This window comes from Phialemonium atrogriseum (genome assembly GCF_030411735.1).
Source record: "Phialemonium atrogriseum strain 8032-3 unplaced genomic scaffold QBC33scaffold_48, whole genome shotgun sequence".
NCBI lineage: Eukaryota > Fungi > Ascomycota > Sordariomycetes > Cephalothecales > Cephalothecaceae > Phialemonium > Phialemonium atrogriseum.
In genome coordinates this window covers 18,967-34,789 of record NW_026848185.1, presented here as the reverse complement: position 1 = coordinate 34,789, position 15,823 = coordinate 18,967, and the positions used below count along the sequence as shown (strand labels likewise).

The 15,823-nt window shown below is 53.1% G+C and overlaps 6 protein-coding genes across 6 annotated transcripts; 4 read left to right on the top strand and 2 right to left on the bottom strand.

Moving 5' to 3' along the window:
* The first annotated feature begins 1,037 nt into the window (after nucleotides 1-1,037).
* Nucleotides 1,038-3,845, top strand: QBC33DRAFT_501936 (uncharacterized protein). Its single transcript, XM_060425708.1, has 8 exons — nucleotides 1,038-1,680; nucleotides 1,736-1,788; nucleotides 1,856-2,109; nucleotides 2,161-2,686; nucleotides 2,755-3,073; nucleotides 3,135-3,197; nucleotides 3,257-3,657; nucleotides 3,733-3,845. Exons 1-8 carry the CDS (start codon nucleotides 1,215-1,217, stop codon nucleotides 3,766-3,768), a joined length of 2,118 nt encoding a protein of 705 aa, XP_060278228.1. The 5' UTR covers nucleotides 1,038-1,214; the 3' UTR covers nucleotides 3,769-3,845.
* A 483-nt stretch (nucleotides 3,846-4,328) lies between these two features.
* QBC33DRAFT_614567 (amino acid transporter) lies at nucleotides 4,329-6,727 on the bottom strand (the record flags this gene model as incomplete). The annotated part of the gene is made up of 3 exons (XM_060432596.1): nucleotides 6,174-6,727; nucleotides 5,811-6,101; nucleotides 4,329-5,732 (listed from the first exon to the last, which is right to left on the bottom strand). The coding sequence occupies exons 1-3, from the start codon at nucleotides 6,279-6,281 to the stop codon at nucleotides 4,329-4,331; spliced, it is 1,803 nt and encodes a 600-aa protein (XP_060278227.1). The 5' UTR covers nucleotides 6,282-6,727.
* A 170-nt stretch (nucleotides 6,728-6,897) lies between these two features.
* Nucleotides 6,898-8,476, top strand: QBC33DRAFT_293736 (uncharacterized protein). Its single transcript, XM_060423362.1, has 2 exons — nucleotides 6,898-7,678; nucleotides 7,744-8,476. Exons 1-2 carry the CDS (start codon nucleotides 6,955-6,957, stop codon nucleotides 8,304-8,306), a joined length of 1,287 nt encoding a protein of 428 aa, XP_060278226.1. The 5' UTR covers nucleotides 6,898-6,954; the 3' UTR covers nucleotides 8,307-8,476.
* Nucleotides 8,477-9,095: 619 nt separating this feature from the next.
* On the bottom strand, nucleotides 9,096-11,473 carry QBC33DRAFT_293732 (alcohol oxidase). Its single transcript, XM_060423361.1, has 3 exons — nucleotides 10,964-11,473; nucleotides 9,891-10,877; nucleotides 9,096-9,784 (listed from the first exon to the last, which is right to left on the bottom strand). The coding sequence occupies exons 1-3, from the start codon at nucleotides 11,241-11,243 to the stop codon at nucleotides 9,384-9,386; spliced, it is 1,668 nt and encodes a 555-aa protein (XP_060278225.1). The 5' UTR covers nucleotides 11,244-11,473; the 3' UTR covers nucleotides 9,096-9,383.
* A 186-nt stretch (nucleotides 11,474-11,659) lies between these two features.
* On the top strand, nucleotides 11,660-13,323 carry QBC33DRAFT_552908 (uncharacterized protein). The gene is made up of 5 exons (XM_060429346.1): nucleotides 11,660-12,020; nucleotides 12,086-12,156; nucleotides 12,223-12,324; nucleotides 12,395-12,666; nucleotides 12,736-13,323. The coding sequence occupies exons 1-5, from the start codon at nucleotides 11,795-11,797 to the stop codon at nucleotides 13,217-13,219; spliced, it is 1,155 nt and encodes a 384-aa protein (XP_060278224.1). The 5' UTR covers nucleotides 11,660-11,794; the 3' UTR covers nucleotides 13,220-13,323.
* A 240-nt stretch (nucleotides 13,324-13,563) lies between these two features.
* On the top strand, nucleotides 13,564-14,726 carry QBC33DRAFT_552905 (S-adenosyl-L-methionine-dependent methyltransferase). The gene is made up of 2 exons (XM_060429345.1): nucleotides 13,564-13,800; nucleotides 13,863-14,726. Exons 1-2 carry the CDS (start codon nucleotides 13,600-13,602, stop codon nucleotides 14,310-14,312), a joined length of 651 nt encoding a protein of 216 aa, XP_060278223.1. The 5' UTR covers nucleotides 13,564-13,599; the 3' UTR covers nucleotides 14,313-14,726.
* The last annotated feature ends 1,097 nt before the right edge of the window (nucleotides 14,727-15,823 follow it).

The following is a 15,823-nucleotide window of genomic DNA, read 5'->3' as shown; positions in this document are numbered from 1 at the left end:
GTAGAAACCAACGACTCGATCACATAATGCCAGTACAGTCAAAGATTATGACTGCCATCCTCGGTCCCGAAATCGTTTGGTTCAATGTTATCCGAGTTCCAGAGATATATATCTGGAGGGAATCCCCGGCTCCCTCCCTCTCTCTCACTTGATATCGACTCAGTCTCGAAATCCAGGGCTCTGATACTACAGGCCAGGCTCATTAGCTCCTGCACTTCCACTTCCAATCTCACACGCGTCTTTACATACAGTGCGACTCTCCTACTCTCCTATCATCCTCCGACCCTCACCGGATACGCAACTCTGCCTGAGGCTATGCGTGTCTCCGCCCTTTCCCTGGCCACTGCCGCTCTCGTGGTCTTAGGCGGGTCTGCTATCCATGTGGCCACGGAACGTTCTAATGGGATCACCTTCACGAAGGCCCAGCTTGAACGCCTTATCGCCGCCACCCCAGACGACTCCATCGGCAAGAGGGCATCTCAGCAATGCCAGTGCTCAACTCCCGACACTATCTGCTGCTATGATTGGTTTCCTGCTCCAAGAGGAGGCGTATGGGAGTGCAATCCTGACGCGGCCAATATTTGCTAGGACGTCTACGCAGTGAGTAGCCCATGGAATTAGCGAGTGCTCGGGTGCTGATTGCCAATTACAATAGTTGACAATTACCTAGTCCTGCATATGCGCAGTGGGTACTGTCCTGGGAGTGGAGCGATAACCCTTTTGACTCAGTCGGGAAGAATGAAGAGGGGGTTTCGCTGTCAAATGGTTCAATTCTAGTCACTCATTGCCTCTTCGTTTGGAGAATTTAGTTTTTTTCCCTGCGTATCTTATGTATCAGAATATCATCAACCTGGGTACCCAAATGAATTTTTGAGATGCAGATTGCTTCGCGAAGTCAGATCCTTCCGGTGGCGCAGCTCGAACCATCCCACCCATCGGCCCGCACCCCCGAGTGACTCGGTGATTGGACGGATGCAACCGCAGCTGCCTAAAGTGCAGCGCCGACCAACAACTCTCGGAAAGCAATGTCGCATATTATTCCTTCAAAGCGAATGGGTGTGGTAATTAGTAATTGCCTCCTGAGCGACCCCTCATGGGAAGAGAGACACCATCGATCGTGTTCCCCTTAAATCCTAGCGACTGTCTGCCACCTGGATCCTTGAGTGATACCAATTAGAGTCCATTCTATCCTCCACCTTTTTATTGTCGATACCATGGACGGCCCAAATGATTGCGCACCTCCCCCAGCCTATGGCGCACATGTGGCCGACCTCGCCACTGACGAAGACGCGGCAGTGCTGACGGCGTCCTTCGCCGCCCTCGACTTGGCTCCAGGGCCCCAGGATCCGAGCGTGGCCACGTGTCTGGCTCACCTCAAGCTGCTCTTTGCATTCAAAGGGTTGAAAGATGATGTGGGATGCCATGACGGCCTGTGGGACATCTGGGACTCCCGAGCCCACAACTCCCAGAACCCAGCGGACGTCCTGCCGTTGCTCCGCGAGAAGCGATGGGCCATTTTTGTCGCCAGAGCTGTGGACCGTTATGAGTCGTGGTGGAACACATTTCCTGGAGGCGATACGCTGATAGAGGCCGACATTCACAACGGAACCAGCAGATATGTGAAATCCACCGAGCCATGTGAACCCCTGAACTTGACACTAGACGAATTGCCGCCCCTTGGTAAGGATGCTAGTCAATGGGTAATTAACGAAACACACTTGCTGATGGGAAGCAGATGTTCTGCTGGTTTGGCATGCACACATGCTAAATCCGCGCTTGTTTCTGGAGGTAGGGGATAATTATTGCCCGCATTTCTATTCCATGCATCACTCTGGACTAACCATATCTGTCCCAGGATTGTCTCAGGAATGGCCGTAGGGCCCTCTGGTCTACTGGCATGCCATGGAATGTGGTCAATCAAGCTATCGACACGAATTTCCGGTATAGCGTATCGAATGAATGCAAGGCAAATTGGGCCACCTCCACAGGCCGCCCTTGGAGTAACGAGGAAGACTCCACGACAAAGCCGGTTGCCTGTCCGGCTTGCTCTCACATTCTGGACATTCCATGGACAACTTGTGGCCAGTCTCAGGACACAAAAGGAAACAGGTATTTACTTTCCGTCTTTGACAGTTTCTCATCGAGTCTAACAGAATCCAGACGGCCGGGTCTCGTGGGGGAGGGATTTGGTGACGGTGCACTCAACTACATGTGTCGCAAATGCGGAACAACCGTTGACCTGGACGCTCTGAAAGTCAAGAAATTCGTGACCGACACGAGAGATCTCGTTAACAACCAGAGACCAATGCCTGGCACGATTCTCGACGTCAAGAAGGGGATGCCGGAACAAGCATTGGACAAGTCAACCCGCATGTTCCCAAATCGGCTCGTTCGGCGGGGCATCCTTGTTGAAGTTATCAACCTCGTCAAGTCTGCTAGTGGCGAAAGAGTGACGATGGAGCAAATCCGCGGCATCGTTGAAAAGGCAATTGCGGATCCGAACACCCTCAAAAGAGTCGACGGCCTGGATGGACTGCAGGGACTTCGGCCGCAAAAGCTAAGCAGGCAAGAACAACTACAGGTCCGGAAAATGATGTCTCGGTATTGGGAAAACGCCTCACTGTTTGCTCTCGATGTCGGTGGCGCTGTGATGCGGCAATGTTCATTCACAGAGAAGATGTACAAGGCATGTCTTACTTATCTCAACAGTGCCTAACAGTTAGTTACCCGGTGAGATTTGCTGACGTCTTGCAGTTCGATTGGATCCACAGTCCTGCCTCAGAAGCCACGATGGAGGCTCTGTTGACAAAGTACGATCGATTCTTCCAGATCATGGCTTCACACCCCGACAAAGTCGCAGTACCAACCCTCGATATCGACTTGGCGTGGCATACACACCAACTTAGTCCCGTGTCGTATTACCAGTTCTCCGTCGCCAAGGCACACGTATTCATTGATCACGACGACAAGGTCGATGAGGATAAACTGTCCATGTCATTTGAGTGGACCAGTAAGGCATATGAGAACAAGTACAATGAGCCTTACTCGGAATGTCGTTGCTGGTACTGCGAGAGTAAGCGTCATCCCCTGTTCTCCATATTCGTTAACGAATCATCTACTAATCAATAGGACAGCAATCCGAACTGCGCACAGCCCTCCCTCCAAGAAACTGCTGGGCGTGTTGAAAACCAACAAGTGTCAGTCATTGCCTTTTTCACTCCAGATGTGTCCACATGTTGATAAGTCTCCCGCATAGCATCGAACCAACCGGCACCCCCCGACAGAGAAGTGCACATCTCCGCCCACAACTCCGTAAAGACCATCGAAAGCGAGGCCCGCCGTCGGACCAACTACCAGCTCCGCCTGCTCTTCAGGACCCGTCTCACAGAAAGCTACGAAAAGGCAGCCAAGCAGGCGAGGAAGCGAGGGGAGGTTCTCGGTCCCCGCGAAGACGAGCAAAACCACTGGGGGAAGACGCACACCCTCCAGGGGCCGTGGTGCCACCCGCATTATATCACAACATCCATGTATCCCGAGGCTCCACACATCGTCAATGCTGGGCCCGGGGCCCCGGGCGCTTGCGCTGCCGGCACTTGTGGCGGAGCTGGGGGATGCGGGTCTGGGGCTGTGGCAATGTGCCGGGCCGGTTGCAGCGGTGTACGTATAAACCCCCCTCCATTGTCTTGATTGGATGGAGAACTCTTCGAAAAGCTAATGGTAGTGTTTATACAGGGTAGCCAAGCAGGGTGCTTGGGGGGCGCAGTGTAACGAACGGCCTTGTCTGCCCCGCCGGTGATACTAGGCATTTCAGATAGGATAACTCAGATAATCCCTAAAGAGAAGAGTGGCTCGGCTCCTTTCCCTGGCACAGTTGTCTACATGGGTATGAGTATGCAAGTGTCATTCAGTCTGCCATATGTATACAGTGCACTGACGGCATAGCCTTGCACTTGGATTCCCCGAAGATGGTAGATTCCCACGCGATAGCCACCGGAATAACCCAAGGGACCACCGGTTCTTCCATCAGTGCCATCATCGAAGACTTCCTCCCCTCGACTAAGCAAGACACTGGCGTGAGTAACGTCTCTGGTGTCCTAGCAACAGCATTCTCGCAAAAAAAAAAAAAAAAAAAAAAAAAAAAAAAGGCGAAGACGATCAGCATACGTCGTAACCTGTCATCCACATCCTCCCCCTTTACAGACGGGTAAGTGTTTGGTGGTTTCATCTATTTATTAAGAATTGTATTATTGACTACCAAGATCAAGACCAAGACCCCGACCTTAGAGACTGAATGTTCTCCAAGGCCCTCGCTAGGACGATCAGCTCCTTCATCCCACGACCGGAATCCTCTCATGTTCCACAAATTCCACCTTCTGAATATAATTCCCGTCTTCATCTATCTCGATGTATGGCACTCTTCGCGTGTGCAACTCCCATCTCCCCTTCCACTGAACGTACTTCAAGCCCAGCCACCAGATAATACCCAAGGTCACGCTTAGCCACCCCACCGTGGGGCCGACATAGTACGGCAGGCTACCTGGCTCAACGTTGCTCGGCCTAACGAATGATGCAAAGACAATCAGGCTCAAAGATGCCACAGCCAGGACGGTGGGCAGAGGATCAAGCCAAGGCTTCCATGCTGCTTTGGTGCGCCAATTCCTGGACTTCGTGCCCGCCACCAGGGAGTCCAGTTTCAGATACAGGAGCCCACCAGCAGTGAAGAGTCCGAGGACCCCGACCACAGCGAAGGTGTACAGGTGCGTCAAGAAGCGGTATGACTTGGATGGCGGAAGTGCCAATCCCACCGCCAAGACAAGCGTCACCTCAAAGATCCAGTGGAGGAGAGTGGCGGCGATCGGTACTTGCTCCAGGTGGCCATCGATATTTGAGACTGCTGCCATTTGAGGGCGCCCCATGGAGGACAGACGGGACAGGATGCTGGTGCTCCCGGTAGCGAAAAACAACGACCACGGGAGGATGCCCTCTTTGGCTATCTCCTGCTTGACTCGGGATGCCGTGTATGTCTGGGCCAGGAGGTTTCCGAAAGTGAAGAGCGCCAGGAGAGCGGAGACTCCCCGCTCGGGTCCACTTCTGCCGTCGCTGGATGAAGAACCTCCGAGCCCTGCGAAAAAGGCGAGAGCCATGTTTGAAGGGAGTGGGTTGTTCTCGTTGTACGGCGTCACACAGAGGTAGCTGACGTTAACTAGCGGGTAGAGGACGGCGGTGAAAAGCATGGTGATAATAGTGGCTTTTGCAAAAACCTTCTTGGGCCGAGACACTTCAGCAAGGACGTAAAACGGTTGCTCGTAGCCGGTGTACGGGTACATGGCGTAGAACAGGGCTAGGACGATGTCTCCAAACTTCCCAGTGCCGTCTTTGGTGTGCCAATTGATTTGCTGACAGCGATTTCCATTGACAGACCCGTATATGATGCCGGTGAAGGCCATCGCCAAGAGAAGCAACACCTTGAGAACTGCCAGAATGTTGTTTATCCCAATGGCATACTTGCGCGTGAATACGTTTATTAACGCGCACAGCGTCAGCGCCGAGACTGCCCATCCAACGACTTCGCCTCGGGTGAAGCAGGTGTCCTCTTCGTGGCAGCCCCTGACGACCGTCATCATAAAGATACCGAGTTGGATGGCGTTGCCCGCTAGGTTCCCAAAGACGATGAAGACGATGCCAAAGACACAGGACATTAGGTACCTTGGCCTCTTGAAGATGTACTCGAGCTGCGTGTGAAACAGGAGTCAGCTAAGTGGACGGCGGTAATTATCATTATTAGAAGAAGGAGAAGGACGGCATCTTACGTAGTTCTTGTCTCCTCCACTTCGAGGAGTCGACACTTTGGTCCAGGCTCCGTTCCAAAAGATGTTGTAAATAGGCACGCTCAAGCCTAGCTCAAGCCAGCAGACAACCACGCAGAGAATCACAATGCCTGCCAAACACCACACTGCGAGCGCCACGCCGGAACTGCCAGTCTCTCTCAGGACATTGACGGGCTGGGTGAAGATTCCGGTGCCAATTGTGCGATTCATTATCAAGCAAAAGACAGTGAATGGCCCAAGCATCTGCTGCGTTGTTGGCGCGACGTCAAAACGCTGCGAGGTTGGCAGATTAGTTAGCATCAAGCCCATGGGGGTTCTGCGGCGAAGTCTCGTTTCATTAATCACCTGTCGCTGAGCGTCATAGTTCTGGATTGCATTCTGCAACTCTTCCCTCGTGAAGGAATCGGGGCCCTCTTCCTCCACGTCGAATGGCGGATCATGTTGGTTTGCCATGGAGATATGGCTACCTCTCTAGATTCTGTTTTATTGGGACTTGCTTTTGTCGGTTCGAAAAGAAGTTCTCAATACTGGTTGACATCACAAGGAGGAGCAGTCCTTTAAGGACTGGGGCTGGCCGCAGTGAACTTAACATGAGTGGCCGGGATTTGACGCCGGATGCAGTGCACATTGCGAGCCAGCCAATTGTGGCCATTGGTTAAAGGTGTAACGGACCTCAGCTGAAGACACTATCGACGCCACGAACCAAGCATCTCGATAATAATAATAAACCCCGCTTCTGGACAGTCTCGACTCAGAGCCTTGCCGTTCCTTCATAGTCGGACGCAAAAGACCGATGATACAGTACATTAATCTAGCGTTGGTGATGTCTGTGTGATGCATGCTGTGTGTCACGCCTAGACTACATATGTAGACTTTTCACCGTTCCAAACCGAGTTGAGTCGCAGAAGGGACCATGTGCCATCAATTTCGCGCGAACCTGAGCAAATCCTGAGGTTGGCACAGCCAATCCAGGCCCAAGACTTGGCACACGCACGCGACACAGCCACAAATCGCCTGGGCGTTCTTGGTGGACCCCGTTCCACTTCCCTGCTTCCATACCACATAATTACCCAAAAGTCACAGGACTCCAGGGGAAAAGCTGTCCCTTGACCTACGAGGCTTCAAAATGTCGTCCCCTCCACTGTCGACCTTCCCCATGGAGCTTGATGCCGGGCTCGTATCGCAGAGACTGTTGTTGGTGTCGCCAGAACCTGACGTCATCCATCACGAGCTTGCAGTGTATCCCGAGAGCGAAAATGGCCAAAGATTTCGCATTGTCGAGACGAAATCCTCCGAGGGCAGTACCCGACAATCCGAACGGTTTCTCGACCTCACTCAGGATTGTGTCATCCCCTTGTACACAATCGTAAGCCTGCCTCGGGTTCACTGGAGCATGGAACTGGTTTACGGAAACGGGATTCAACGGATTGCGTACTCGTTTAGGGAGCGGGCGGATGCCTTCCGGCTGCAGCAATACTTCACAGAATACAGACCGACACATGCTTTCGAGGGCGTGACATGCACACTCACATTCCAGAGCGGGAAGCTGCTCGGAAAAATGTTCCAAAATCCCCAGTATCGGGGTTGCGGCGAGGTTCAACTTTGGTGGCCAGAGACGCAAAGAACACTACAGCCATCCTTGCTATCTCCGATGTCAAGTAACAGGTCCAGTTCACAAGGGACTCGGATTCAATCGACCATCCCCGAGATTGTCCGACGGTCAACGGCATTATCAGTGCAGACCGATATCAATAAGGACAAGGAAATCGTGGTATCGCACCGGCCCCAGCCGCCAGTCCTCGTTGCGTTTTTGCAAGACGCCGATGGGTACACAATGCTGAAAGCGGACAGTAAGTTTACGGGATAATTGACCCGGATATTATCATAGAAGAACCACTATTGACCCCCTTATTAGTAACATATCTCGAATACCCAGTCCCGCAACAGGGCCGTATCAACATCCATGGCCCAAGGGGCGGAACCTTCGCTGTCGACAGGCTTTCGGTGAACAAGTCCCAGCTGGATCGCTGGAACCTTTGTGCGTTCGACAGGGCCACTCCTGGAAAACCGTCGCCAGTCAGCAATCTGAAGTCCACATATCTGACTCTAGAGTTCAGTGGAACAGAGACTGAACAATCGGAGACAATGGGCAAATTCGATAAGGCACTCCTGTGGCTCCAATGTCGCCGGAGGAAATTAGATACGGACATGTCGATGGTTCAAGCTGAACTCCATCGAGGACAACCACCTTCGTGGCCCGCCACAGCAACCTCCACCCACACCAGACCCTCGTCAATGGTGTCAATGATGACGCCTCGGATTCCAATCCCGACCAGCGTCCCGAAATTGCCGCCTATTTCCTCGACCGAGCCTCTAAGCTTACAAATCGATGCTGAACTACAAAACGAGCGAACAAGGCGAGTATTAGACGGGAGAGTAGCTACGGGTCCGTATGAGATGGACGACACTAGCCATTGAAGAGATTGCTTCTCTCCGCAACGAGTCATCTGCCTACAACGACCCTCAACCCTACCCAGCTAGGAGGAAGCGATATCCCGGGGAGATTCCCCACTTGATCTTCGACGATGCGGTCATTTGTCTGCCTGTGTACGAAAGTTGCCATCGCAATAATTCGGGGGCTTGGAGCGTGCTAGGGAGGTCGGTGCGATCTCGGCCACGTATTTGCGCGGAAGTTTGAACGACGAGAGACTCACAGGGACCAAACAATCGCGTGAGGATCGACACAGAGGCCGCCAGGAGGTAGATGTAATTAGCGCAGGTCTGGTCTGGCAGGCAGGTCTAAGTCTCGCACAGTTGGTTAACTGCAGAGGTATTCGGCGACACTTGACAAGAAGAAGAAGAGCTCTCGAGAGGAGGAAATATTAGCGAGATGTTCACAAGGCTCATCTGTGTATGGTATAGCGGTATTATCTACCCCGGTCATATTAATTAGGTTGCGAGACAAACAAGACCGGACCATCAATCGGAGGAGTTAGTAGGAATGAAGTGGCAATGCTTCTAATACCTAGGATATCTTGACCCTCTCGCAAACTCAACTACCTGTAAATCGTGTTATCGTCAATTTCTGTGTCCCTCTCCGCCTGGAATCTAAACTCCAAACCCCGATCCTGGCCCCCAAGGTGGACGGCAGTCACTGTGGTATCCCTGGCAAAAGTGCGCAAGCGTTCTCCCCTGTCCTTATTCGTACCCTCCCAGCGACGGAGTGACGTGTTCAAGACTTGCGGCACCAGCTGGAAAGCCACAGCGGCAAAAATGTCGGTGGCTTAATTTTGGGCCGCGCCAGCGCTACCTGTAACTGCAGGATCTGGCTAGCTCTTTGGGTTTGGAAATCTACCCCTGAGGCTCTGTCTCTATTTTTAGTAATTGTGTCAAGCAGCAGGATCTTAAGCACATCTTTTGGGAGCTTTGATTTTGGTGCATTCAAAATATGCAACGGAGGATAGGTGGTTCATCAACCAATATCTTGGCGTATACAAGGAATAATTAGCGAAGCGCACATTCGATTGAGAATATTGCCTGGATGTGCGGCAGAGGCTATGCCCTCCCCGCAATAATAGCCGCAGCCTGCTCGGCCAGCCCATACAGCGGCGCCTGGATATGAGCGCTCAGCGGCACGGGCAGCACCGACGCGTCAACCACCCAGAGACCCTCCACCCCGCGGACGCGGAGCTGGCTGTCTACGACCTTGCCCATGGAACACGTCCCAGACGGGTGCCATGTCGTTCCTCCCGTGAGGGCGAGTCTCTGGTCAAGCTTCTCGTCGCTGTCGCTTGGCGATAGGGGCGAGACGCCGAGACCACTGAGAGCCTCAGGGACGGATTCGCCCGCCACGAACTCCCGGCCGAATTGGGTGTCTAGCATGAGGCGGGCTAGTTGGCGCAGCCCGGAGCGGTACACGTACTTGTCTACCTCGGTGGCGAGGTAGTTCAGCTGGACTGTGATAGGGGTTTAGAGGGAGTAAGATTAGCTTAGTGATATACCATTTGAAGAAGATGGGTAACCTTAGGGCAAGGTAAGCAAATAACAAAAGATCTGGCATACTCTTGGGTGCGTCTTCGGGTTTCACCGACCGCAACGTCACACTACCCCTGGACGTAGGTAGGAAGCTAACGACGCCCGTGGTGAGGTGATCGGCGTCCATCGGGACACCCGGAAAGGGCAGTTTCGCGTAGAGCAGTATGCTCTCAATGAAAGTGCGCGGCCTGCTGAGGAGCGGATGTTGAGACGCGTCGGGCGCAGCGCCCTCGTCCTTCTCGATCGCCTCGGCGAGACCCCCCTTCGGCACGTCGGTGCAGACGATCCAGTCCATGGGCACGCCAAGGCCGAACTGGGGCTGCTGGAGGACCGGGTTGCTGGATCCGAGGGTGTAGCCGGGCGAAGGGTCGCGGAGCCGCCAGTGCTGGAAGAAGGACATGTGGTCTGTGAGCCCCTGGCCGACATCCGGCAGGTCAACGAGCGTCTCTATCCCCATCTCTTTCAGGTGAGCTGATGGGCCGATTCCGGAAAGCAACAGCAGTTGAGGGGAACGGAAAGTTCCCGCCGAAGATATGACGCTCTTGGATGATACTATGGTCCCGTCGGCCAGCTCCACCCCGGTACATTTGAGCGTCCCGCTGGCGGCATCGCGATCCAAGACAACCCTCTTCACGAGGGTGTCTGTGAGGACCGTGACACCATCGAGTGGATACACGCTTGAGGACAGCTGCCGCTTGCCGACACGCCTTGCCTCGCATAGATAAGCACGGCCGATGTTGCTACCCGCATTCTGATCCAAATCCGGGAGTTTGGGTACACCCAATTCGTCCCAGGCCGAGGCGACATGTTCGCCCAGGGGGTATTTGCGACCGGTCGAGTCGGCAGTCGCCACATGAATCGGCCCGTTCTGACCGTGCTGATCGGGGTTGTTGCTCTCAAACCAATGCTCAGTCTTCTTGAACCAGGGCAGTTGGCCCTTATAACTCCAGCGTTCGTCGCCCACGACAGCCGCCCACTCATCGAAGTCGACGGCCGCGCCACGAGTCCAGCCACCTTTTATTCACATCACAGAGTTAGTGGTTCGGGGCCTCCTTTGAAAGCTCATCTGTTTGCCTTCACCCAGATTTTGATTGACTTGCCTGAGTTGATCGCGGTGCCACCCCCGACTCCCTTGCCTTGGTTGACGACAACGGAGCGATTGGCAATGCCAGGTGCTGGGTCAGTTTCGTACTGCCAGTCTAATTCCCCTCCCAAGTTGAGCACCTGGGGTTCCAGAATATCGGTCCGCGAGCGCGTGTCTTGGCCTGCCTCGATTACTAGCACTTTGGCCGTCTCGTCGTATTGTCGCAAGCGGCTTGCAACGACACAGCCTGAGAGGCCACCCCCCACAATAAGGTAGTCATAGACAGCCGAGCCCATTGCGATTCTAACCGATTAAACAGTTCGTCAAGAAGCCACTGTGGTCACCGTCGAGAGAAAGACGTGGTAATTAATTCGAGGGAAATGGGCGAAGATGTGCAGAACAACCATGAGGGGGAAAGGCGAGCTTTGCCAGCCCATCGGCGTAATTACTTCGTACGGACGTACCCAGACGTGCAGTGGATCTGGTGCATACAATGCAACGGTATGGTACGATTCTGCAACCAACATCTGCACCACGGATCCAGGGTCTTGTACGGTCAAAGTGGGGGTGCTGCGCCTTAAAGGAGTATAATCCCAGAGGGTGAACCGCTTGGCAGTCCTTGCCGGCTTCCCCGGTGGGGTGACATGCGGTTCAGATTTTGACTGAAGATCCTTCAGGGCAAAATTGTTAATGTGACATTCTAGCCCCCAATGATTCTCAGGGGTTCCACTGTCAAACAGCACAAGAAGAAAGATATTTAATAAAAAGCCTGTCTCGCACCTCCTAGTTCAATATAGTTCATGCCTTGTAAATAATTAATCACCTCTTTGTTAAACTCGCCTCTCCAATGGCTTCCGACAAACTCGGGACGACCATCGTACCACTCTCCTCAAGGCCCGAGATTGCTCAAATTGTAAACACTGCCATTGTCTTCTGCGTTCTCATTGGCATCTGGTCTGGCCTCCGTGTCTACGCGAGACGGGTACGCCATATTTCCCCTTTAAATACCGAAGATGTTTTGTTCTACATCTCGGTGGCGGCCTTCTATGGCATGGTCATAGCTTTATTCTTGGGCAAGTTTTAACCCAACACAACGAAGGCTGCTGCCCTGGGCTCGGCTGACCCGTCTTTGCCCCAGTGCTCTACCTTGGCGGCGTGGGTTATCACATGGACCAGCTCCGACCAGTCCATATCGCGAGGCTCACGCAGGCAAGTGACGAGGATTGACACCGTTCGGCACGGTATGAAAGCTTACCCAGTTGCCTTCACACCCAGTCCATCCTTGCTATTCAAGGGTTATACGGCCTCTCCATGTGCACCAGCAAATGGAGCATCTTGTGGATGCTTAAGCGCATCTTTGCAGTCCGCTCCTTCCAGGTAAGTGATCCGTATTAATTACCGTGGCTAATTTACCACAGATAGCTGATAATTTCTCAATTCGAGGCAGATTGTTACCTGGGCCATCATAATCGTCCAAGCCGCCTGGATGATTATGACGGTACTTATCGGCTTGTTGATCTGCCGTCCAGTCCAGAAAAACTGGGACCCAACAGTCGAGGGCACATGTGGCAATCAGATAGCAGGTTATACCGCTGTCAGCGTCTACAATGTCATCGTCGACGTGGCCATGTGCATTCTCCCGATCCCAATGATTTACAAGCTGCAGGTCAAGAAGCCGTACAAGGTTGCACTTTTTGGCATCTTCAGCATCGGCATCGTGTAAGCATGCACTTTGGAACGCACAAAGTCGAACTATAGTTGAGCTTACCAACTCCAATTGTAACGCAGAACCCTGGTCTTTTCTATTCTCCGCCTCTTATCTCTTCGAAGCATCGACTTTGACAATTTTTCCTACAGCGTAACGGGAGTCATCATATGGACCTACGCAGAGACCGGGGTTGTTATTCTGGTCGCGTGCTCTCCGCTTTTGCGGCCCATCTTCGACAAGATCTTTCGGCGCTTCTTGTCCAGTGCGCGGGGCGAACCGCCTAGGACGTCACATCCATCTCTGGACCATCTCAATTCATCCACTGGACGGGCCAAAATTAGGAGGAAGCGGAGAAGTGGGTTCGTAACTGTAGGCGAATCTGAGGAGAGTCTAGAACTCGGGGACGTCACGGGCGGCGGTCATGTCGAGACAAGAGTCATGGCAGGAAGAAGTAACAGATTTGCTAGAGGGGGGATGCTGCGCAGAGAGACTTCAGACCAAGATCTTCAAATGGGAATCGTAGTGGAGAAGGAGGTTTCACAGACAGTCAACCTTGCCAGATAAGTCTGCAATGAAACACGCGACAACTCTTGTTTACAAAAGGCTCCTTATGCCCAACAAGTCAACCACGATAAACCCCCTCTCTGATTAGCCCTCTCGTTTGCATCAGTCTAGTCATGTCAAGCCTCACGGCATGCGATGTTGTCGTGCCAATAGCGATAACATTAATTGCGATAACAATATAACAATAGATAACGATGCTGCCAATGCTAACAAGCTGTTGCAAAGTTTTGCCACCTGCCAGCAGGGTACGACCTCTGTTGCGCACAGACCATAGGCCCCTGCGCTGGCGCCCCCCCCCAAGAGATTCTCGACAAAAATTTTCCATTTTGCCCCACCATTGCCAAGGCGGTGGGTGAGCTGCCCAAGTCTTGGACGCGACGATGGCTAAAACCGACGACGCTTTTAGCCACTCAGAATACTGGGATGAGCACTTCTCCAAGACCGACGGGGAAGCGCCCACGCACGAGTGGCTTTGCTCCTATGGCGACTTGGAGGGATTCTTCCAAAAGGTCCTCTTCGAGGGCCCAGGTTGCAGGCCCGACGACAACCCATTAATCCTCCACCTCGGCTCGGGGGACAGTGTGCGTTTGTTATTCTCGTTTCCCCTAGAGCCGCATGCAATTAATACGCGCCGCTCATTCAGGTCATTCCGGCCGAACTCGATTCCCGTGGCTACAGCCGTCAACTATGCGTCGACTTCTCCCCCAAGGCCATCGAGATCATGACCGAGCGATACAAGAGCAGGCCGGGGATAAAGTGGGAACAAATGGACGTGCGGGATATGGCCGGTATCGCCGATAAATCTGTCGGTGTCGCCTTTGATAAGAGTACGCTGGATGCCATGATCCATGGCAATCCGTGGAGTCCCCCGCGCGATGTCAGGGAGAATACGGGTAGGTATCTCAGAGAGGTTCACAGGGTCCTAGAGGATGGTGGTGTTTTCCTGTGTGTCACATTCAGGCAGCGCCATTTTATGACGCCTCTGTTAAACCCGGATGGTTTGTGGGACTTGGACTTTGAGGTTCTCGGTGGTAAGGTGGGCTCGTTTGATTACTACGGCTGGGTTCTTCGGAAGGCGAGCTGCCAGAAGTAGTATGGGAGCATCTTGAGCCTGGGGTGTTCTTTATTCCAGCTTTAGGATCTACCCTCTGCGCGCGGAGACACTTTGCCCATGCACGCAGAGACGTGCTCTTAAAAGTCGCTAGTTACTTCCCAATGTGGAAGCGAGATGTGTGGCTATGGCTGCAAGACGCTGGTTGTTACCAGACTGTCGTGTTCGCTAATCCAATGCAAAGGCAGAGACACCAGCTTATGTGTGTCAGAGATCTGCAGGATGGGGATGCACGCGCTTAGGTGTTTCGTTAATACGGCCCTGCGCCTCGTACGGCAATCCACTGAATTTCCAGATCTGATCCGTATTTGCCGTTAAGATCTGCCAGCCTGCTCAACCATAACCAACCAAAGCTTTCTCTCTTACGGTCAACTAGAAACCTTGAGGCATGCAGGGGCCTTGCGATCTGTTCCATATACCGCTAAGCTACATTCACATTCGTCGTGCAGTGCAAAGAAATACGATAGCTCAGCTACTAAAGTGGTGCAAGTCCCGCTCTGCAAAACAGATACAACATTCTATTTCACCATTTACCCACAACGACACTCCCCTCGGAGAACGACCCCCCGGCAGAGTGCAGATCACTGACGATCGTGGACGGAGGAGGCCACTACGGCATCGCGAGAGCGTGCGCACTCGTGGAGAAGATAACCGACGATCATGGCTTCGTCAGCGAAGATGATTTGGCCACCATGACTCCCGAGGTCCGGGAACGGGTGAAGCGAGCCATGTTCAACCCGATGACAACCACTACACTGGAGCAGAGGGAGAGGGCGTCGAACCATATGTCTCCTTTCAGGTTCATCCAACACGCATTGTCGTCGAATGCAACGAAGACGGCTTCACCAAGGAGAACCTCACGGCAATATGCAATGTGGGGAAGAGCTCCAAGATCGGATCCCAAGGGTATACCGGCGAGAAGGGGATCGGCTTCAAGTCCGTCTTCATGGCGGCCTGGAAAGTGCACATTCATTCAGGCGACTTTTCCTTCTTCTTTCAGCATCGTCGGGGTGACTCTGGTATGGGCATGATTTCTCCTATCTGGCAGGATCTTTCAGAGCCGCCGCAGGTGAGACCCCTGACAAAAATCACTCTCTTCTTGATTGAGGCGATCGATACGGCGCAGTCGAGCGACACTCCAGACGCGATACTGCAGCAGTTTTGCGATCTGGAAGAAACACTCCTTCTCTTCCTGAGGAAACTCAAGCGCATGGAGATCAAGTTCTTCGATGGTGTTGGAAACTGCATCTCGACCAAGATCTACACGATGGCGGCGAGGGAAAACACTCGAGCCCTCGTGACGTTGCGGAGCATAACCCACAGTGATGGAGGCCAGACACAGGAAAATGAACTCCATTTCAAAGTCACCAGACATGTCGCGACGAGCCTTCCACGAAGCGAGAACAGGACATACTGTGGATACGGTATCTTCCCCAAATGGCAGACTATCCCTGGGACACATTCTGGCAGACGCTCGTATCGCAGATCATCAC